The sequence below is a fragment of the Engystomops pustulosus genome, chromosome 3 (assembly GCF_040894005.1).
Source record: "Engystomops pustulosus chromosome 3, aEngPut4.maternal, whole genome shotgun sequence".
NCBI classification, from domain to species: domain Eukaryota; kingdom Metazoa; phylum Chordata; class Amphibia; order Anura; family Leptodactylidae; genus Engystomops; species Engystomops pustulosus.
The window spans coordinates 33,301,915-33,324,414 of NC_092413.1; the positions used below are offsets into that span (position 1 = coordinate 33,301,915).

Genomic DNA, 22,500 nt, shown 5'->3' on the forward strand with positions numbered 1-22,500 from the left:
ACATCACAAGGTGCATGTAATTCTTGTAATGTTGTCCGAGGAACTTGCCAAAAGAAGACTAAAAGCACATGGCATTTGTCAGTCTACCCACTGGAAGGAAGCCAAGATTCTCACTCCAATGTTTTCTGCCAACTAGACTTTTACAAAGCAGCAAGGCCCTTCAGAATAGAGGAGTGATACATTTAATTTGAGTGCTGGTAGGTCAGTGTCATGAGAATTGATTTTTATTTCTCTTGCCTCTCATGACTTGGTTTCGGACAATTGCTCTAATAGTCTATAAATGGTCATGACTTGTGCATGTACCCTGTTCCATGAGATAATGAGTAGCTATAGAAAGCTAAGTTATGCTTAGGGCATAGGTGAGTGCATATCAATGGTTTCATCCCATTGACTTAATATTTGAAATATTATCTATGATAGTCACTAAGCTTCATTGCTAAGCTTCCGTGACGACGCACCAAGATCTTTCATTTTTACTTTATGTTTTGTGACATAATCTCAATAGCCTCTACATGTAGTCTCTATATGGATTTGCTGAGGAAATAAAAAGAAAGATGTCACTAATTATGATATAATGATACAAATACAGTATAACTTATATTTTAAGAATTATTGTTATATACAACAATATAATAAGGAGCAAAAAAATAGGAAATAAAGGTTATTTAAAGGGAACCTGTAACCAGGGACCTTATTTTCTCTAAAGACAGTTACTAGAAGCCCATTACAGCTGCATTTCAAATATGCCTTTTTGTCTACTCTAAGCATTTGCATTATAAAATATATATATATATTTTTTAACTAACCTTGCACCCTGAAGAATCCTCTGTGTAGTCCCAGGGGTTGGGCTTTGGTATGGATGCATTTCAAAAAACAACACATGACAGGATCAGTTTGTGCTGCTCACTCCTGTACAGCTCCTCCCTTCTGCTCTTTCACAGAGCTCACAGTCTGGTGAGCTGACAGTCAGTGAGGGAAGGAGGAGCTGTACAGGAGCACAAAGGAGGGGACTGAAAGCTGAGTGAGCAGCACACACATGTCACAGGTTGTTTTTTTAAATACATGCAAACCAAAGCCCAACGCCTGGGACTAAACAGATGATTATGTCAGGAAGCCAGGTAAGTCAAAACACAATTATATTGTAATGAAAATGCTTAGAGAAGGCAGAGAGACATATTTGCAATTCAGGTGTGATGGTCTTCTGCAACTTGTATTTAGTGAAAATGAGGTCCCTGGTGACAGGTTCCCTTTAAGTACAAACAAAACCAAAACAAAGAGCTTTAAGAATGATAAATGTACTTTATTAATGTACCAAAAATAATATAAGTAAGCAATTTCCAGTAGATATATCTAGAAGTATAAACATAAGGGGAACCAAGTTGTACCAGATGGAATATGGGACCACCACACAGTACCTATGACCCCCCCCCCCCTCCTCCATGTGCCCCAAGATCTGCCAAAAACAATGTGTTTATTCAAATAAATACTTCGTCAAAAAATAAGACCAGTAAAGGGAAGATAGACCCGAATGCACCTAGATAACTGCCAAAAAACCCGGAGGTACCGTCCGGTGTAAACAACTGTCAATAGTGCAAGTCACACTTACCCAAAGACATAGTAGAGGTAGGCAGAGAGGCGGTCAGAGGGGAGGCCAGAAGATACACCACGACACACGTTTCACACTGATGCTTCGTCAGTACAACTAGACCCCAAGGGTTGGTCTTTGAGCCCTACTTTCACTTTATAAACAGAAATTTGAGGAGTGCCATTTTCAAGTTTGAACCATCTAGTCGGCTTCAAGAGCCTGAAAGGCTTGGATGTTTATTAAAGACTGAGGACCGCCCCCCCCCCCCCTTTCATTATAAAATTTGAGGGATTGTCAAAATCACAAAACCTCTTTAAGAGAAACTGTCAAGGGGTTTTATCAAACTAAACAGGACCAAGCATGTGCTACTAGTGCAATTAATTAGTGCTCACTAAGATTTGGGCTCCAAAAACATGAGGGTATAACCTTTTAATATCTTAGGGCTTCAGTTATTTGCATCAGTTATTGTGAGCCAAAACAAGGTGTACTCTAAAGTACCGAACAGGTACACGTTCTATTATATCTTTACCTCCATATAGTTGCCGTACCTGGTTTTACCTCGCAATAACTGATGCAAATGATGCAAATGACTGAAGGCCTAACAGAGAAGTGAATTAACCCTAACATCAACTTAAAATATCTCATCATGGGGAATGTAGATCAAGCTTAACAAGTCAGAATTTCTCCTAGATAACTTACACCATGGAGGCCTAATAATGGTCCTCAATGTCAATGGTCTGGATCAGGAATCCAGAAACCTACGTAATTCTTGGCAACACATTTTAAATCCTGGTTGAACAGGCACATAAAAATGTAAAGTTTTTCATAAGGGTAAATTTGAAAATTGATAATTTAGCTAGAATCTTCTTTCTAAAGTCCATTTCTCATATCATCCTCCAACCACAGCAAGATTGTAACACATTTTTAAATTAGAGAAACATGCCAATTTACACCTAAAACTAACCACAAGAATTTCTCCACCCCCTATTTAAAGGGCATCTACCACCTGGATGAAGGACTGTATGCTAACTGGCCTGAGGGGCTCCAGGTTCCATAGGTGTTAATGGAGCCTAGAGCCCCTCAGGCTCATTTGCCTTCAGTCCTTCATCCTGGTGGTAGATGTCCTTTGAATGTGCAGTATGATAGAAATGTTACAAATGTTTCTGCAAATAAAACCCTATTTTGGAACTTTTGTATGCCCCACTTTTGACGAGAGAGCTTTTGTCCCTGATTTTCTGCTGGGAGTCAGTTGCATGAACAGAGCCACATATTTCTACATTTTATGAATATACGGTAAGTCTTTACCAAAAATATGACTATACATACTAAAACAATCTGACATGCACAGCTAAAATTGCAGCTATTCTTTTGTGGTAAGACTCCATGTTGAGCAGAAAGAGAATGATAAACTTGTCTCATCTCTAGAGCTTGCCGTCATCTACGGTATGGACTATTATCCATTGCCCGGAAATGTACATGTCCCAATTACCAGGATGTCAAAGGGCACCCACGAGACAAGCAACCAAATAACTCTTCAGGATTTTTGATCATGTTATCTTTACTGATCTTGTAAACTAGCACAGGGTGACTCTCATTATGACTAATCCATTCGATCCTTGGTGTGTTCATTGATTGACGAGCTATCCAGCCACCAGTCAATATCCTTTATCACATCAGCCAAGCTGTGGGCCGGAGACTAAACAGTTTGTTTATATGAGGTACTCATGGCAAAGCAAAATGTACAGTCCCCTAAGCCGGGCCTAATGGGGTGAATTGAATGATTAGGTTGTCAGACGACAAAGAATCCTCATTTTTCTTTACCGCCGTATAGGTTTCCTCTTTCCTGCAGCCAACTTTTGATGGTGATTAATATGTCAGGAATGGCTTACAAAAGGAATAAAGAAATGGATTGCCAATTACTGTCCTCGTCTTCCGTCCCTTAAACCTGCCTAATACAGCAGTTGTGACAGCTCGGATAGCAGCCGGTACCTGCTCTACTGAGTAGAGTTCATGTTTGACGAAAGGAAAGCTTATTACAGTCACCACTTTTTTTTAATTGCGTGTATAAAATTGAAATTTCGGATATTCCACACTTTGATATTTCTGAAAGGCAAAAAAAAATCTAAAATATTCACTGTGCATACAACATAATAAATACTGAAAAATGTATGATTTTCAATGCAGCGCGGGGATGTTCCTAAAACATAACTGGCACACATTTCTTTCAGTTGGTTAAAGGAGTCTGCATACAAACGTGTACAGTCTGGGGAAAATTACCAATATGTTCATCCAAAGATATTGCACACACTGTACATGATGAGAGTCCTTGCATCATACAGAAATATGATGCAAGAACTCCCTGTTGGCCAGGCGAGCGAGAGCGCACAACTGTGGCAGTAGCGGAGCTGCATTTTGACTAATAGACAGAGCATCCTTGCAACATATCTGTATCCTGTTATGTATAAAGCGTGCAGTCCATGGGATCGGATTGACATATGGCTGAATGATGTGTGCAGTTTAAATTGGACCTTTGTTTGCAGCCCATATGTCACTGGCGGGTGAGCGTGGCTCACACTCCAACGACAATAATAAAAGAATCCAATGGGTAGGAATAGAACCTTCCAATATGGCGGAGAATAGGACAAGCCCTATCTTTTGCGGACGGCTCATGCATGCGGCTCTGGATTCCACATAATATAGAAATGAATAAGGACGTGTAAAAGCTGTAGAAAATATGGCTAGTACATACCCAAATTCCTTGCTATGTGCATGTAGACAAAAGCTGTCATTACCCTTGGCAGCAGCCAAATGCTGAGAGTTGACTGGGGCATGAGTGAGAAATTGGAGACCAGGAAGACATTACTATATAGTGGTTGACACGACATCTAAATGGCTTTATCTACCTATATTAATAAATGAATACTTAGTATGGGTAAGAGTTCTATACTGAATATTTGTATAAAGTACAGTGATTGCCATTAACAACTCTTGTTGTTGCTGTGGACCCGTTGTGAGATTCACCCACCGGCAAGATTGTGTCTGGATTAAGAAACGACAAGCTTTGGCTACAACTGCAATCTTTTGAACCTCTACTGAATCGGTTTTTCCCATCGACGGTGAGGGTCTCACAAGATCACAAGAACGAGGGGTCCGATGAGGTCTGAAGTACCTTCATCGGAGCCCATCAAAACCATTGTTATCATGATCACTGTAGACCGACACGATCATCAAGTTAGCCCTAGGGCCTTACTTGTTTGGTCGGAAAACTCCTTTAAGACTATGTTAGAATTTCCACGACTGGGCCATGTGCCCCCAGATACAATCAAAACAGATACATACAGATACATCAAAAAAATTTAATTCTTTTTACATTTTTTTTAAATTTTAAACATTAGTTCTAATGCAACTGTTCTTGATGCAGTATGAAGAGTCTTATATAAGAATATATCAGGGTTTTTTTCTTTTCTACACTATTGTAGTTAACCTGTCATTTTATTTCAAGTCACCCGGCAATATACTGCACCTTGTAAATGTCAGGGTAGAATATTTCAGTAATTGGCAGCAGATAACATCTAGAATGTCACAAATGCTCATATCATATCTAATATTTGGCACAATGGGGTTCTATTTATACCTACCTATGGATGCTACGAAACCAAACCATATAGGATATCGATATTTCTGCTCGGTGTGCTCAAGTGGACTACAGAATAATTTTGCCTTGCACGTAGAGAAAATATAGCGGTAATGTGAGATGACTCTTCAGGGTTTCAAAAAGTAAAACACTATAACAAAATTTTCTGGCTGAGATTGCAGAATAAGTAGAAATAAATATTTTCCCTGAAGCTTCCACAAACACAAATATGAAGCCATACCGCTCATAAACACATCCGCAACTGGAAGCCATAGACAAGCAAAGTTTTATATTTATGGTTTTCCAACAGGACATAAACTATGTTTTAAACATTTTTCTCTGACATAAGGGGATAAAACACTGGGAATTGGGATTTTTTTTTTCTTTTTGTCTTCAGAATAACACGCCTTATGCATCTTGATAGTTTTCTGTTGCCCCACTCACTCTCATTTACATAAATAGACCGGTGGTAGCAGGCAAAAGGGGAGCAACTACGGGAAATAAGGCAATTAATTAATTAACCTATTTTACTAAATATAATGAGGTCAAGGCAATGTTAACAATGAGGCCAGTGATTGTTTGTAGCATGGATATGCAAACACATTGCATTTGAGGATAGACACAAAGGTAGTTCAAGAAGAGCTAGGTCTTATTCACACAATAGTATCTATTGTGTATCAATTAAAGGGTGCATTCACACTGCCGTTGTGGGGCATACATACAGCTGTAAGTTTGCAGCCAATTATACACAATCTATAAGGAATAGGATGTTGATTATCAGGCAAAACATGTTCTATCTTTCCCCGTTCGTAACATCGTGCATCCCCATGGAGAGGGGCACACCACACCCCCTCTTGTTCCTTTTTTCAAATACACAACAAAACCTTATGGTTTAATATTAATTAGAAATCATAAAACCGGGTTCCCCATTATCAGATATAAAATATATAGCATACATCACTTTTTTGCAGATCAGTTGAAAACAAATTGCTTATGAAAAAAAAAATGAAAATAAAGGTTCGGTTTATTGCTGAATATCATTTTAAAACATTCATAGCAATAAAAAAAAAAGCTAGCATTCATATTGCAAAATAAAAGACCTCATAAAGGAAACTTAAATCAAGCATGATAAAACAGGGCACTTATATATGATTGACTGTGGTAATCTTTTTATAGGAAGGAAGAGCTTCTGCATAGTGTAACTGGGTGTGAAGCTACAGCACAGATGGGCTCTGGTAACCCCCCCCCCCCCCCAAAAAAAATGCCGACTGACTCGTTAGCATGATTTTATAAGTTGATTTTAGAAAGAGGGGGCCATAGATAACAAATACATGATCACCACAGTCAAAATGCCTGGATTTATGAGTAAGTACCCCTGGGTTATCATGCTTCATTTTCAAGGTAGATTTTCTTTAATTGAACTAGCTATCCACCTTGTACCCCTAGGTCCCTGTCCCTAGGTGTGCAGTGACAACTTAAGACCGCAAATGAGCCGATTCCCATTCTTGAATTTTCCTTGTATTGTCCAAGGGTCCGTTTAACCTCGGAGCTGTTCTCGGAAAACGGACATACTCGTTTTTGTTTGAAAAAGGCAACAATTGGAAAATATCTGACAAAAGCTAAAAAAAAACTGCATTTTTCACATTTAGATCAAATTTAAAAAATGAATGGGATAATCTACAACATACCTTAACACTAACTAACATAGCGGAAAAATGTAGAATATATTTGTGTGTTTTCGCAGCTTAAGATGTTGCTTTCAACAGATAAGAAACGAAGAAGGAATGTAGAACCTGGACGTCTGCAGGCAAATCCTCTACATAAATGTTCAACAACTCTAGTTTCTAAATGATCCACTCTAATTTATCTTCATAAGCAATAGTGTATATAATGACAGCAATTACACAATTAGATCGTGTCCCTGTGACTATAACATATGTTTACAAGAAAAAATTATCAGTCATTAACTAATAGGATTGTTAGAAGCATCTAGTGGTGGAGGAGGGGCATATGAGGTTTTCCTATTTATAACTGCATGGTTCAGTGGAGTACACAAAAATGTAAAACAGGCCTCACCGCTTCCACCTGCTGGTAGATGAAATGGGACTTTTACTTTTAGCACCCTCTAGAGGCAGGTGAATGCAAATACAGACACAATCATCTATATTATTTTTGGATTCTAGGATGCCTAAGTGAAAGTCTAAGTTTACAACATCTATTGAAACCTTCTCTTCTGCCAAGGAATTTTCCAGGACTTAAATATCCATGCCCTGTCCTTAGCTCCCCACAATCTTGGATGGCACAGTAGCCTCTTAATGTATGAAGCATAGTGCCATTCATTTTGTCATGTGCTCGATACTCAAAGTTCACTTGTGCAAGGCACAACCAAAGTGACTTGAATGCAGCCAGGACAGGGAGTCAGACGCCCACTGATCTGATACTGATGACCTATTCAAAGGATAAGCTATTCATATCAAAAAGGGGTTTGGGAACTAAAAGTTAAAAAGATTACTACAGATTAGCCCCCATTTATTTGAATAAGAAGTTGGGATGCAATGACTCTGTTCTGCCACTACGCCGAGAAAGGAGCTGTGTTGTTATCTGTATATCAGTTAGGACAAAGAGATGATCTACAGTGGGTACGGAAAGTATTCAGACCCCTTTAAAATGTTCACTCTTTGTTTCATTGCCGCCAATTGGTAAGAGCAAAACCCCTTTGCTGTGACACCCATATTTAAATCACATGCTGTCCATTTCCATCTGATCCTCCTTGAAATGGTTCTACTCCTTCATTGGAGTCCAACTCTATTTAATAAATCTGACATAATTAGGAAAGGCACATACCTGACTATATAAGACCTCACAGCACATGTCAGAGAACTTGAGAATCATGAGGTCTAAGGAACTGCTCAAGGATACTCAAAGACAGAATTGTGGCAAGACACATCTGGCCAAGATTACAAAAGAATTCCTGCAGCATTCAAGGTTCCTAAAAGCACACTGGCCTCCATAATTCGTAAATGGAAGAAGTTTGAGATGACAACAACTCTTCCTTGACCTGGCCGTCCAGCCAGGACCAGCCAACAAAGTCAATGATCATTGTAGACCTTCACCAGATTTTTCATTTTCAAAACAGTTTATAAAAAGAGGTCAAACTAATGTTAGTTTTCATGTAGTATAAAACGCCAGGCAATGTATTATTATTTTGCTGGTAGTGGTTAAGTATTAGAGAGAGCTTTTCTTACTACCAATTTGCACGTTCAGTTGTTTGTAGGCCGGGTACAATAGTTTTGTTAACAGTAATGTGGGCTTCACTCCAACTCTTTATAACAGCCTTAGATGTAAACCATCTGGACTCCTAGACTTGTCTGGGTTTTCGAGGTTTCATTTCAGTAAATACGATCTGATATGATCAGTCAAGAATATTTCTGGATATTTTTGTCTAAAAATAGTATTATTATTAACCAAAGCTCCTATTACACAACAAGTGTAGTGCATGATGTCCTACCTCATTAGCTGATTAGGCACAAAGACTCCTTAGACCTTACTATATCTTAAAGGCATCGACTGGGGTATAGCGAGTAACTCTATTACAAGGAAGACACCTTGGGACAATGGAGTATTTGGAAATGACACGTGTGACATGTACGCCAGTGTAATGATCAGCGGGTTGTGGACCTAAATGCTTTGTCTTTAGGATCTTTGGCCTTATCAGTGAAAGTGGAATAAAGATTAAATACGTAACAATTAAACATTTGATTACCATCTACTTGCTTTATGTACCAATGAGTTCTCTTGAGATGAGTTTGAATTTTGTGCTCTGTACCCAGAAACCTATTTAATTCCATATTCACTCTTTAACTAATGTCAGGGAAAACAGCACAAGTACATAGATGGAAGCACAGCAGGATTCATGGAACAAGCACAGATTAGGAACGTGGGATATAATCGGCTAGCAGTAGTCAGAAAACCCTTATAGGACAAAGGAAGCCGTAGACTCTGGCACCTTCCTAGGGGTTGCTGGGCATTGGCCATGTACCGAGTCTGGCAGGAGGGGAGGATACTGGCAAGACATGGTAAGAGCTAAGTGACTGAAGGCTTGTGACTGCAGGTACCCTGCTCATCCCATTTGTGGAGAGCCGCCAATCTTACAGCACATCACTGTTCAGACAGTGTCATAGAGCCTTATCAGTATAAATGGAAAAAGATGATACATTTCATTACCTTCTTTCAGTGGTCCACTATATAAGCCCACTTGTAGAAAATGCAGAGTCTGTTCACTAGAGTTCATGCTTATAGTAAAAATAGCAGATCCTCACTGTGTGACTCCAAACTGAGTTACCAACAGGTTCATGACTAATTTTCAAAAAGAGGATATGTAGAAAAGCCAGGGCTTACACAGAGCTGGATGGGTGAGATAGTTACACCTACCTACAGATTGATCATGGGGAGTCTACTTGCTCAGCGGGACAATGAGTTCTTTGAAGGACATTTACATCTTGCTTGAGTTTGCACTTTGTGCTCTGTACTCAGAAACCTTTGAAACCTCTTTTAGGCTCACGCTACCATTACTTAGCTCCATTCCTTACCACCGTTAAACTGAAGAATGGAGATATAAGTTAAAAATCCCATTGACATCAATGTAAATTTTATGTCATCCATTATGGTCAGTTTGGCATGGATCCACTATCCATGTGTTTTTTTTCAGGGGAAAAGTACTGGAGCCTTCCTCATTTTTTCCATCCAAAAAACACATGGATAACCTATCTCTGCCTAAACGGAACATAACAGATGACGGAGGTAAGGAATGGAGGGAAGAAACGGTAGTGGGAAATGAGCCTTATTCTGCAACCCCCTAGACCAGTGGTGGCGAACCTATGGCACGGGTACCAGAGGTGGCACTCAGAGCCCTCTATATGGGCACCCTTGCCATCACCCCAGGGTAGAGTTTGCCAGACAGGACTTAAGGCCTCTTGCAGTCCCAGGCAGCCCAGGACCCTACCAGGAAGCTACAGTGATAATCCAAACTTCTTCTCCTTCTTTCTACTGTATTGGGGTCCTCAGGAGCCTATAGAATTTAAACCAGTGAAAGAGCAGGGAGTAATAAGTTACTGCTTAAATTGTCGCATTGGCACTTTGCAAAAAATATATGGGTTTTGGTTGTAGTTTGGGCACTCGGTGTCTAAAAGGTTTGCCATCACTGCCCTAGACCTTTAATAAGGGACCTTGAGTGTAAACCCTGTAGTCTTTACTCAGATTCACAAATATCAGACTACAAATGGTCACGTCATCATCCTGGCAACTGTTCCTTTGCCCTAGACTTGGCATTTCCCAGGTGCCTTGGACCTCTGTCCGTATTACATATCTGAACCCTGCACCCCATATCTAACTATAGAACCCCAGGATTTGTTTCTCTGTGCCAGACCTGTAACATCCAACCGCACATCTATATACCTTGCGGTAAAAAATAGTCACATATACACAAGTAACCCTACTCTATGTGCTGACATAGAGCACATTGCTGTGTTCATTAGGAGGTTAGATGTATTACTTGACCTCTATTAATGAACTTTTATAATGTCAAATATCTGGTTAATTAAAAGCAATATAATACAAATTTAGTATTAAGTATTAGAACTAGGCAGCATAAATCTTTCAGTACGGCACAATATAAGAAATCAGGTTTAATTGATGAAAAGCATTAAATGAATGGGCGTCTGTCCAAGTCAGAAGCAGTTTACCGTCACGGCTCCAGACACTGCATGTGTTAATTAACACTTAAACTTACTTCTCCCTATGCTACATCCTCCTAATACACAAGTATATGGAGGAAAAAACATGTTTACTGCAGCTTTACTAAACTGTAAATCAATATTCGTCTGGGCACCAGATGCACGTGTCCCTTGGGCCTTGTGATAAGTCATATATCTCAAGAAACTGCCCCAATTAATCAACATTTACCCACAGGTATATCCGTATGTAAAGCATAGGCATTTCCCGAATCCCAATGCTTAGAGATTACTCTGGAACTGGCTCTCCAGTGCCCCCTACTGTTTTTGGCAGCAATTACATCACATGCATTGTTCACATGACCTCTGCAGCCAATCACTGGTCTTAGTGCTCATATACCATACTTACAAGCCAACCCCCCCCCCCCCAAAGGCAGTTATTGGCTGCAGCAATTAGCTAAATAATTAGACTTCCCTCAGGTGACACAGCAAGAAAATTTACTATTGTGTTCCACTAACAGGGGCGGATTAAGACATGGGCCGTGAGCTGTATGAATATTGAAGCCCCTACAAGTCTGAAATCACTTCCTACACACGGTACTAGAATCAAGTTTTTAGGAATGGAGGGTGTGGTGTCCCTTCAGCCTACTTTCAAGCAGTGTTTTCAGGACCATCGGAGGACCTTTAGAGGTCCTGAAATGGCTCTTGTATACATGTATAATGAGATCAGGAACAAATGTTTGGTTGAAGGTCCTACTCAATATAAACTTTGGTGAGTGGTTTGGTTTGCCATGGACCCCGGGCTACCACCCAAACCACCTATATATTATAATCCACCACTGATAACAGATGATTCACAGGTTTCCCAGAAGAAAAACGCTTCATCAACTGGAGACACTTCTACTAAAAAGGGATTAGCCAAAGCAGATAAACCTTTAATATAAATTATAGGATCTCATATTCCATTCTGTACCACGTAACTGCCAAAACAGGAAAGTTCAGCCTCACCTTTAAAAAAAATGCGGGCATTAAGCTTTTTTTGTTTAAAACATTACTAAATGTTCTAAACTACCAAACCTTCTGCTTTAATAGAATTGGTCACACTTGTTGAGAATCGTTCAATCATCCTCTGAATTCTTATGTAAGCAGTAAGGATGTGAAAAATGTAATAGATTGCATACCAAAAATAATAACTCAAAAAAAATTGTGGAATCTGTTATGTGCTGTGGGTATTAAAGGGAACCTGTCATCAGAAATTGACCAGCTTGAAAGGCTGTAATGCTAACCACTAAGCCACCGTGCTGCCCCATCCTAATGCAACTTTAAAGATAAGATTCTCATATTTATGATGACCACAGTACTATGGTTCTATTTGCTATAGCGCATATGATAGGAGAGGGGGTCTTTGATAGGAGGGGTCTAAACTGGCGCTTGGCCTCCAGCCAATAAAAATAACTTATCATACTAGTGACTTTTCTGGGCTCATTTGCATATGAATGTGGAGGGTTTTTAAAAAAAAAAATCGGTAAACATGTTTTACCATTAAAGAGAGAATCCTAGAAATGAGGGTGGTCTTAGATTTGTGATATAAAAGCAGGTGGAGGGGCCCATTTAAGGCCTATGGAGTACTAACATATCTCTTGTCCTGCCAATCATGATGGGAAAAGTACCAATGAATAAACAGTTGATGAACATTTGTCAAGAATTTTTAACTTGTGATATTTTGATTTTAAAGAAATTCAGGTAAACCTTTCCAAACATTCTAGGCCCTATGTAAATCACTCATTACAAGGTCTTGGGGCATCGGGTTCCAGCTCAAGTTCAGCCATGCCATTAATAAATGCATAACATTTTATGGTCCGTTACATAAAATGAGACTATATTTCCTAAAAAGTATATAAGGTATTGGTAAGTGCAATCACTATTCATTTTATGCTAAATCAGGAATAATTTAATATTTTTATTACACAATAATAATAATGCCAATAAAAGAATAACTGTCCAAAAAACATATAGATTTCTTTTGATTCCAAGAAAAAGCACTATTCTTTTGTAATTGTTAACAAATGTGAACTATAAAAATTTCATCACAAATGTTCTAGGCCGGGGCAGGTCAGTAGAGAATAATATACCATGGAGGGAAATAACACAAATACATAATGAGATGTCAAGGACTCTGCGACTTTCACAAAACCTGTATTCGATTTGAAAAAAAAAACAGTTTTAAACTGTAATAAAAATTGCTATGATGGAGTTGTATGATATCTGGCACTATGTGAAGAGAAAAAAAAATGTTACCCATGGTCTCCTTCCTTCTAAAATCATTTTTTTTTAAATTATGCTATGACCCAAAAGTGCTATGGGGGTGTTACCAGAGCCCCTCAGTGATCTAGCTTAACGGGCTATCTCACTCTCCCTCTTACCCCTCCCTTATGTAATCTCACTGCAACAGAGGAAGATTCAGTACACAGTGGGAGGGGGGAGAGGGAGACACTGTAACAGTACTTGTAAACCCTAACCCTCAGAGAGCATCACGCTCACATAATTTTTAAGGGTGATTTTAGAAGTAAGGAGGCCTTGGATGAAAAATATGAGATTACCACCGTCACAGCGCCTGGATTTATGAGTAAGTGTCCATCTTGATTAATTTTGATGGTGGATTTCCTTTAAGGAATACATTGCCATAAAACAATGTACATGTACAGCAACAATGATAAGACAGATGGCACATGGCAAGTATGAGGTAAACAAATGTGAGGAGCTAAGGTTTCACCGGCACAACATTGTCTAGGCCATAATTCCATTGCATTGCTGTTTCACAGAGCACCCTATAAGCATTTCCCCCTGGATATATAACACACATGCATCTGGGTGTTCACATGATGTGAAGGCAAATAAGATTCATCAAACAAGGCCATCATCTTTCATTGTTCTATGGTCCAATTCTTTTGTTCACATGGGTCATTTTAGCATTGAGTTCAGACTGGTAGTCTGAGCAGTCTTCAGATACAAATCCCCAACACTGCAAGCTGAGATAGGCTTTATGGGATAAATTTATGGGAATTGGTTTAGAGCATGACTGTTCCAGTTGCACATGACATCCAACCAGAGCTCAGTTTTGCTTTTCCCAAAGCTTGTTATAAAACAAAAGCTGAGCTCTGATTGGTTGCAAGGGACAATTAGAACACTTCTGATAAAGTTGATTTCTGTAAAAAAAACCCATCATAATTAACATTTTAAGTAATTTTGGTCAACTGCAAATCAGATCATTGCCCTATAACCAGCTCACCATTTGTCTCTCTTTCACCAGCTTTAGCAGTTAATGCATACTAGTAGTACACAAGGAGATCTGCCATTTTGAAGAGCCCCGACCAAACCATCAAGTGAAGTGAGAACATGATCATCTGGTATAGCTGATGCATACAGTCATTTAAATTTAGGCCATGATTAAGAACGCCTTAAGTGTTTGAAACGTCTTGGATTGGTATAGCCAAGATGTGACCACTTCCGTGTTTCATTTTATGATGGCCACAATAAAGATCACAAAGTTTTGATACTAAAGATTTGGTCTCTCTGGTTGGAGGGGATTTCATGATGACGGTCGCACTCAAGAATGATGGTATTGCCCATCCATCTATTAATGTTTACCTTGATCCATGTCTCTACCCATCACCACTATTCTCTGCTGACATAGACCGACGTCTTGCCAACAGCTCACCTCCATTACAGCCCAATGAAGGTTATATAGTTATAGAGGCTGTAGCATACTGTTAACATGATGTCACCATAGAGCAGTGATGGCAAACCTTTTAAAGATTGCGTGCCAAAACTGCAACCCAAAACCCGATAATTAATTGTAAAATAACTAATTGCTGCTCCTCCATAGCGTTAAACAGCACCTTGATGCCACTAATACCATTGAAATTCAGATTTTCATTGTAGAGAACCTCCAGACCAACCCTCCTACCTGAACAGGAAAAATCACGGGACCTGGTGAAGAAGCACCAATGATAATCCAACCCTGTCTGCGGCTTTTCATTCTTCCTGCAATCAGGTCCAACTAAGGATGTGATGAGGCACGTCTGGTGCTGCCTGGGACTTTAGGAGGAGGCCTTGAGTCCTACCTGTGAACTCTGTGCTGGGGGGTTAGGCATGTGTGCCCACTGAGAGGGCTCTGAGTGCCCCCTCTGGCACCTACACCATAGGTTCGCCACCACTGCCATACAGCAGTATGATGAAAAAGGTGTTGACAGGAGAGACAGCGTAGAAATGGAGACGAATAGAGTCCAAAGTAAGGATCTCTTTATTTTTATTAGACTGCGTGGAACCGATAGTATACAAGTTAATGAAACCATACAACCCCTTCAAATAACTAACATTCACCAGGTCTACACAGAATTGCAAATTGAACATTTAAGTTTATATTTTCCACGTTCAGCACTACAAACTCTGCAAATATTTTTTTTTTTTCATCCTCGTTGGATACATTATTTTTAGCCTGATGCCTGTTACCGCACCCCACTCACAATATTCTGGCCACAGATTCTTGTAAATAGCCCACACAAAAGCTGTAGACGGTACCGACCCCGGCAAACTGGCTAACTTACCAGCGTCACATTCTGGGAACTCAGCCAATGTGAACGCTGATATATTTTATTATTAAAACTTGTGTAGGATTATATGTCAAATAGAAAAGGGGGAAAAAAAATAAAGTCTAGGAGAAAAAAATAATAGTAATATAGGAAGACGGTCTGAACGTAATACACAGTACAAATCGCAGCAAAACCACGGAGCAAATTCCCCGGTTACGATTGATGTTTTGTTGTTCCAATAACAAACCCAATGAGTAAATGGCTTTCTAAATGTGAATGGATTAGGCCCTGCACTTACATGTCAGGAGCTTTCATACATAATATATACTCTTAGATGTAATCACATTGATGGCTGGGGTTGCCAAGTCTGTGTGTAGTGGATCAGCTTGAAACATGCTGAGCTAATGTGTATTCAATGTGATATTTTATCGCCACCAGTCCTGCTCATTCGTTTCCAGTCTCATAAAACCTCTCGTTCTGTGTTCCTGTCTCATCTAGATATGCACACATGATTAAGTCTTGTTTCAGGCTTTGTACACCACCTAGCAGATATCAGATTGCCTGCTTTCGTCCAGTAAATTAATTTCAGATGTTACCACGCAATGGCGTTTTTTTGTTTTGTTTTTTTTCGTGCAGAAGTAGCGTGCAACCTGTTAATTTTTAATACGCACATTAAATCGTTTTCTTACGGTGATGAAAAATTGCTGGCATTGAGTTAACACCAGTATCGGAAAAGCCCATCTTACAATAAAATTTTTAAACTAGTCGACAAGTTCCAAAAAAATAGTCAATGAAAAAAATTTATAGAAAAAATTTTAGAATTATAGAAATATACTTTAAACGTTTACCACAAGTATCATAACAACATGGATTAAAAAAAAAAAATCACATAGTATTATTTACCGCCATCAGCAGAATGAGTAAAAGCTAAAAAAAAAATAGGTAGTTGCTTACCATAAATTCCTGTAGAAATGCAAGGAAAAGCCTAAAATATGAACAGAAAAGAGATGTGTTACAATTATAAGAAATATAAACAGCCTGTACAAGATCAAGCCATGTAACCTACATAAAGTAAAACTTCTTCACCCCTTTGAAAAGACCATCACCACCTAGAAGTAGACGCCTCTTTCCACTAAAAAGTGGTGAACCTGGAATACTCCAGCTCAGCTTTATTAATCTGTATAGTTTCTTTGGGGCAAATAAATAGGTAGAAGGAGCAGCACTGTGGATAACCGGATTAAATCCAATGTGGGTGCAGGCTTCCTTGGAGTTTCTTTGGGGCAGATATCCTTCAGGTGATGAGCCAGAATAATTGAACCATGGTAGTTATTTCTTTATCAAACAGGACTACAGGCGGTCCATGACTTAAGGACACCCAACCTACAGACGACCCTTATAGATATAGATAAATATATCTGCCAACTGTGACTTCCGGTGAAGCTCTCAGAGTGGTTTACTTTAATCCCAGGCTGAATGATCAGCTGTAAGGTGTCTTTAATGATAATTAATTTATAATTACAGCACAAAAATTTGAAAAGCGAAAAAAAAAATTGTCTGGAGTTACAATTCTAAAATTTACCTTTTCCAACTTACATACAAATTCAACTTAAGAACAAAAATAAAGAACCTATCTTGTACGTAAACCGTAACCCAAGGACTCCCTTTATTTGAAGAATTAATACTACTATCTAGGATCTATTATACAGGTTAATCACCTTCATCAGCCCTGAAGAAGACATCATTCCAATGTCAGAACACCTTATCTTGTTGGTTTAATAAAATCAGAGACTCCTGAATATGTTGTGATCATCCTTTTACACGGAGGCAGCTTTCCCAACCTCTACAGTTAAAGGAAATCTACCATTTGAGTTCATGCATTATGAACCAAACATACCTTGAGAATTCTGTAGCTACACTGATGAAGAAACATATCTTATTTAATCGCTGAGCTGAGTGGTTTAGCTCAAAAAACTATTATAAAATTATGATAACAATGATGTGCCTGGCTGGGTGCTTCTCCTGTTACATTAAAGGAAATGTACCACCAGGATGAAGGATTGTAAACCAACCTGGCATGATCTACTTTTTTATTAGCTTCTTATGCCCTGGTAGTTCCAAAAAATGCTCTTAAATTATGTAAATGAGCCCAAGGTGCTCCAGGCTGCATATGTGTGAATGGAGCCTGGAGCCCTCAGGCTCATTTGCATAATTTATAATATTATTATTTATAATTATTATATAATGTATATATTATATTTTATAAAAACAAGAGCATAGGAAGCTTAAAGAAGGGTGGATCCTGCCAGAAGGGGCACATACCAGTATGTCTGTTTGCTTGGTTTACAATCATTTATCCTGGTGGTAGATGTCCTTTAAGTATCCACTGCTCCAGAGAATGATGCAATCACTGTGTTGTGCCTGACAGGCTGAGGTAATCAATCACTGCACCATCCCCCAGGTGCTGTGTATGAGTGATCCAGCTCCGGTTAATTAGTCCTTTCTGGACAGTTCAGGAAGCTCTGTGTAATGTGTTTATTAACAGAAGGCTGAATGCAATCCAGCTTTCCCAAGGTTGTGAATTGTTTTTTCAGCTAAACCTCTCGAATCAGGGATTAAACAAGATATGTTTCTGCATCAGTGTAGCAACAGCATTCTCAAGGTAAGTTTGGTTCATAATGCTTGAATTCAAATGGTAGATTTCCTTTAATTTGGATTGAAGCCTAGTTGCAGTACCATACCATGGCCATGTTAAACTGTACAGAGCAGGGATTTCTTCTAGTTGCCCGTTTTTGTACCCTCACTGGTTTATGACCACCATGAAGAGGAAAAACCTCTTTACTATGTATGGTGGTAAAAAGATTACAGTTAACATTGACATATTGCAACTAGTGTCAAATTATAGTAGCCGTACGGCTTGGCAGCTATTCTCATACACTAAAATGGATTTTATTCTCATTAGAAATTCATTTCGGAAAATTGGCAAATCAATTCGTCCATTAAAAACATTAATAAACATACCTTGAATATTGCCTCGCTAACATACATATCCCTTCATCGGAAAGCTCTGCCAACTGTCCTTTGGCTTGCAATTTGTATAATGGGATATTATTTCCTAGTACGTATATGACCCTACATGGTCCCCTACATAATTACTGTCTTGACTCTGATTTCTGTCTTTTGAGTAATTACCATTAGTGAACATGATTGGAAATTTGTAAGAAGATTTGAGCTATGTTTCTTTGGAAAGTAGGTACTATTAATAATATATGAGACATCTCATGCACGCATTTAGGAATACTAAATAGACCATAAAAGTGTGGACAAATTGCTTAGTGTGTTTCATTAGGCTGTTTTACAAGTTGTCACAATTCCTGGGTGCCGGAGCGATCTGAAGTTGTCACATCTGATAGTTAACCTCAAAACACTAGACTGAGTTCTGAAATGGGTTTAACACTGTATATTTAAAATCATGCGACTTCCACCGCACAGACACACTGTTTAAGTAATGTTGTAAAAATTTATCAGATAGTTATGGAGAATGGTCCCAACATTTGACTATGAACATAGAGCTATAACTGTAAATTCGGGATGCTACCCATGGAAAAGAAGCTGAGGCAACTTTGACCTGGTAATTCACTTGAAGTCATCTCAATTACGAGACGAGAATGTTCGACCCTTATTATGATATCTGCCTGTATGTGTCTTAAAAGAGTCAAAGTACTACAAATACTGAACTACAACTTTACTAGTGAATAAGCAAGTGTATAAACCAAACCCTCCCATAATTAGAACTGGATATTAAAATATTATATTTAGATATAATACCAATATTTAAGGGGTTGTCCAGGATCATGTCAACAGGGAGCACACTCTACAACCAGTGGTCACGGCCTGTGTGCACTAGTAGTGGGTGCACAAACAGTGGCCGACGGTGATGGGGGAAACCACACTAGACCAGAGGTAAGGACCAAGGACCAAGCCACCTGGGGGCAATTATAAAAAATTCCCAAGAAAACCCCTTCTATAGAAATATATAGAACATGTGTAAACCTAAGCTTAATAAATTAAGTGTACACCAAATATACCAGTAAAATAGACTCATTTAATATGTTGGTAATTACAGCTAGACCAGCAGTAAGGGCTGGCATACATCATACAGGTCTAGTGGATGGGGGAGCAGGTATGCAGACCAACTCCTATGCAAACTAAGTCACTGTCATTTTATCCTCATACCTACTCCTACTGGTGCACCCATTTTCTTCTTTCTTTGTGGTTCAGCACTGACATTTCACAAAATCCTCTATAGACACAAAGGTTTTAGCAGTAGGAAGACGGCTGCACCAGTTGAAGAGGCCCCAATTTAATGCCTTTGCTCCATTGCTACAGACAATATGTAAATCTATGTTTCATAGAATTTTAAAGTTTTATTAACTCTGTAGATGCAAGAAGTATCAAGAAGTACCAAAGACTTGAATGAATAGTGGCCACTACAGGGTTATTAGTGAATTCAATGATAGGAAAAGCCAGGGTTAATCTTGGAGGCAAACTACTGAGGTTTCTTTTTGTTTTTTAGACACAACAGTTGGACATTCCAGAACCAAAAAAGTGGTGTCATTTTTAGGAAAGCAATGATCACATCTATATTCACAACATTTTTTGATGATTCATTTGCAAGCCTGAGACATGGGTTTTCTGCACCACAGTATTTCTAAATGTACTCAGCGGAGCCAATCACCTTTCTTTGTGAGACTGTTCATCAAAAAAAAAACTGACATTGACTATGAATATAGAAATTAGCCTATTTTCAACAAATAGGCACAATTCACAATTCTGAATCCTAGGAAAAAACTGATTTGCATCACATTTATTTTGCTAAAATGGAAAAGCTGTGGCAAAGATAAAGGAGTTGTCTACTTTAATCAAATAATTGATATTGTTTGAGTAATGGACAGTTTTCCAATATTCTTTCCATATCAATTTCTCACGTTTCCTAGACCTCGGCTGTTTTTCTACAGGAAGTTTAATTGTTTCCTTCCTGTGAATAAAAAAAAACAGTCCTTGGTCATGTGATGTCACAGAGGTGCACAACCTGTTCCTGTGATATAATGAGTTGTGCACCTGTGTGACATCACATGACCAGGGATATAACGAGCCGTGCTCCTGTGTGACATCACATGACAAAGCTTCCTACAGAATAACTGCGAGCAAAAATGTAGAAAAAGGCGAGGAATCGAGAGTTCATTAGAAAAAAACTTTTCAAAACACAAACAATATAAATATGCTCAAACTGTACAATATTAAACGGGACATCCCACCCAAGTCACATATCTCCCCAATCACAGAGGAGAGGATAATTGTCTTGTATAGATAACAAAGACTCAAAGAAGTTTCCAGGACTGTGATATTGATGACCTGGCCAGTGGCTCTGACAGCTGAGATCCATCACCTTGCACACCAGCTCTACAGCCTCTTCATTGCTCGCATTGTTTAGTGGCTATACTTGGCATTGCATCCTTGCATTGCAATGCCTGATTTTCCACTAGGCAACATAACAATTTAAGATGAATGACCTACCGAAAACCTTTTTAAATTAGGGAAATTTGTACCTTAGGCACAGCCATTCTATGTCCATGAAATTTTCTTTCTCATCCTATTGACTTTCTTTCCGGCGCAGCATATTCCACAGACTCAAAATACATTAAAAAGTCCTGTTAATAGTTTATTGGTCTCAAAAGGGTAAATAAATGGCGCTAATAAACAGGTAAATGATTCCCTTAAGAGATGACATTTCTTAAAACATACCTAGTTCCAGAAAAAAGGGGTCACCAGTCGAGGTTAACACAAACATCTGCAAAATGAAAGTCTTATGACTTCCAGGAAGCCTGAGATTAGCAATCTGTTTAATGCAAAGTTACTGAATCATTAAATTCCTAATATTTTACCCTAAGGCCTTGAGATGAGTATCTCAAGGCCTCGTCTCATATTATACAATTGTCTCATATTATACAATAATGTTTAAAATGTTTAGTCACATTCTATCCTTGTGTAGACTTAAAGGTTTCAAAATTTGTTCATGGTTCCCACGTTACTCTTGTACTTACGTTCTTCGGCAACTCCATATGACCACAAGTACCATAGGTCACAGACCCACTTTAACCAATGCTCAAAAGAAGTCAATTAGTAAGAGAAAGTGATGTCCCATACTCTGAAGAAGCCACTGGTTGGGAACATTGGGTCCAGGTACTCCCAGTGAAGCCTTCAGTGCCTGAGATCGTAAGACTGGCATGGGTTGGGGCACTGTACAGTTTAATTTTGGCACCCCAGCCTCAGCCACAACATAGTTTTCCAGGAGTCCCAGAAAACCCTTATAAGGTTAATCAGGTTGGTGATAGAGTGAAACTCTGTTCATATGAAATTTCATAGTAGTCTGTTTAGTCTCAGTTGGCCTAGCTAGCATAGGCACCTTTGTAAAGCCTGTACTGGTAGGGTGATGGGGGGATCCCTACTCCGTCTTGGGTTTTTGTATAGCCCGCAGGTGACAGGGCTTGTTAGAACCTAATATAGACTCCAGGTCAGAATCAGTGGGGAATCACTACCCGGAGAGCTCGACTGTGTTACAAACAGAAAGGTAACTATGTGTCTCCATATCTTGTTGGATGGAAGCGGGTGTCTGGCAGCCAGGTACTTGGATAGTTAGGCTCTGATACTGCACTAGTCAGTGCCCAGCCGGCAGGGTATGTTTATGCCTAAATTAATGCAGAATTTATGTTGTGACATTGAAGTGTGAATAAAACACTTGGTTAAGAATTTAAAATCCTTGCTTCCTGCACTACTACCTAGTGTCTGCCAGAGTGATTCCCCAGAACACATATAGAGCACATCACATACACAGACATACAGCCTATACAAACATACAGGGGGTCATTTACTAAGGGCCCGATTCGCGTTTTCCCGACGTGT

General features: G+C 39.1%; 1 protein-coding gene across 3 annotated transcripts in view; it reads right to left on the minus strand.

Moving 5' to 3' along the window:
* Positions 1-22,500, minus strand: part of MACROD2 (mono-ADP ribosylhydrolase 2) — a 1,393,268-nt gene that overhangs the window by 354,270 nt on the left and 1,016,498 nt on the right. For all 3 annotated transcript variants that reach the window (XM_072140441.1, XM_072140440.1, XM_072140439.1), the window contains exon 7: positions 16,495-16,525. In XM_072140441.1, the coding sequence (XP_071996542.1) occupies positions 16,495-16,525 (31 nt within the window). The remainder of the gene's footprint in view (positions 1-16,494; positions 16,526-22,500) is intronic.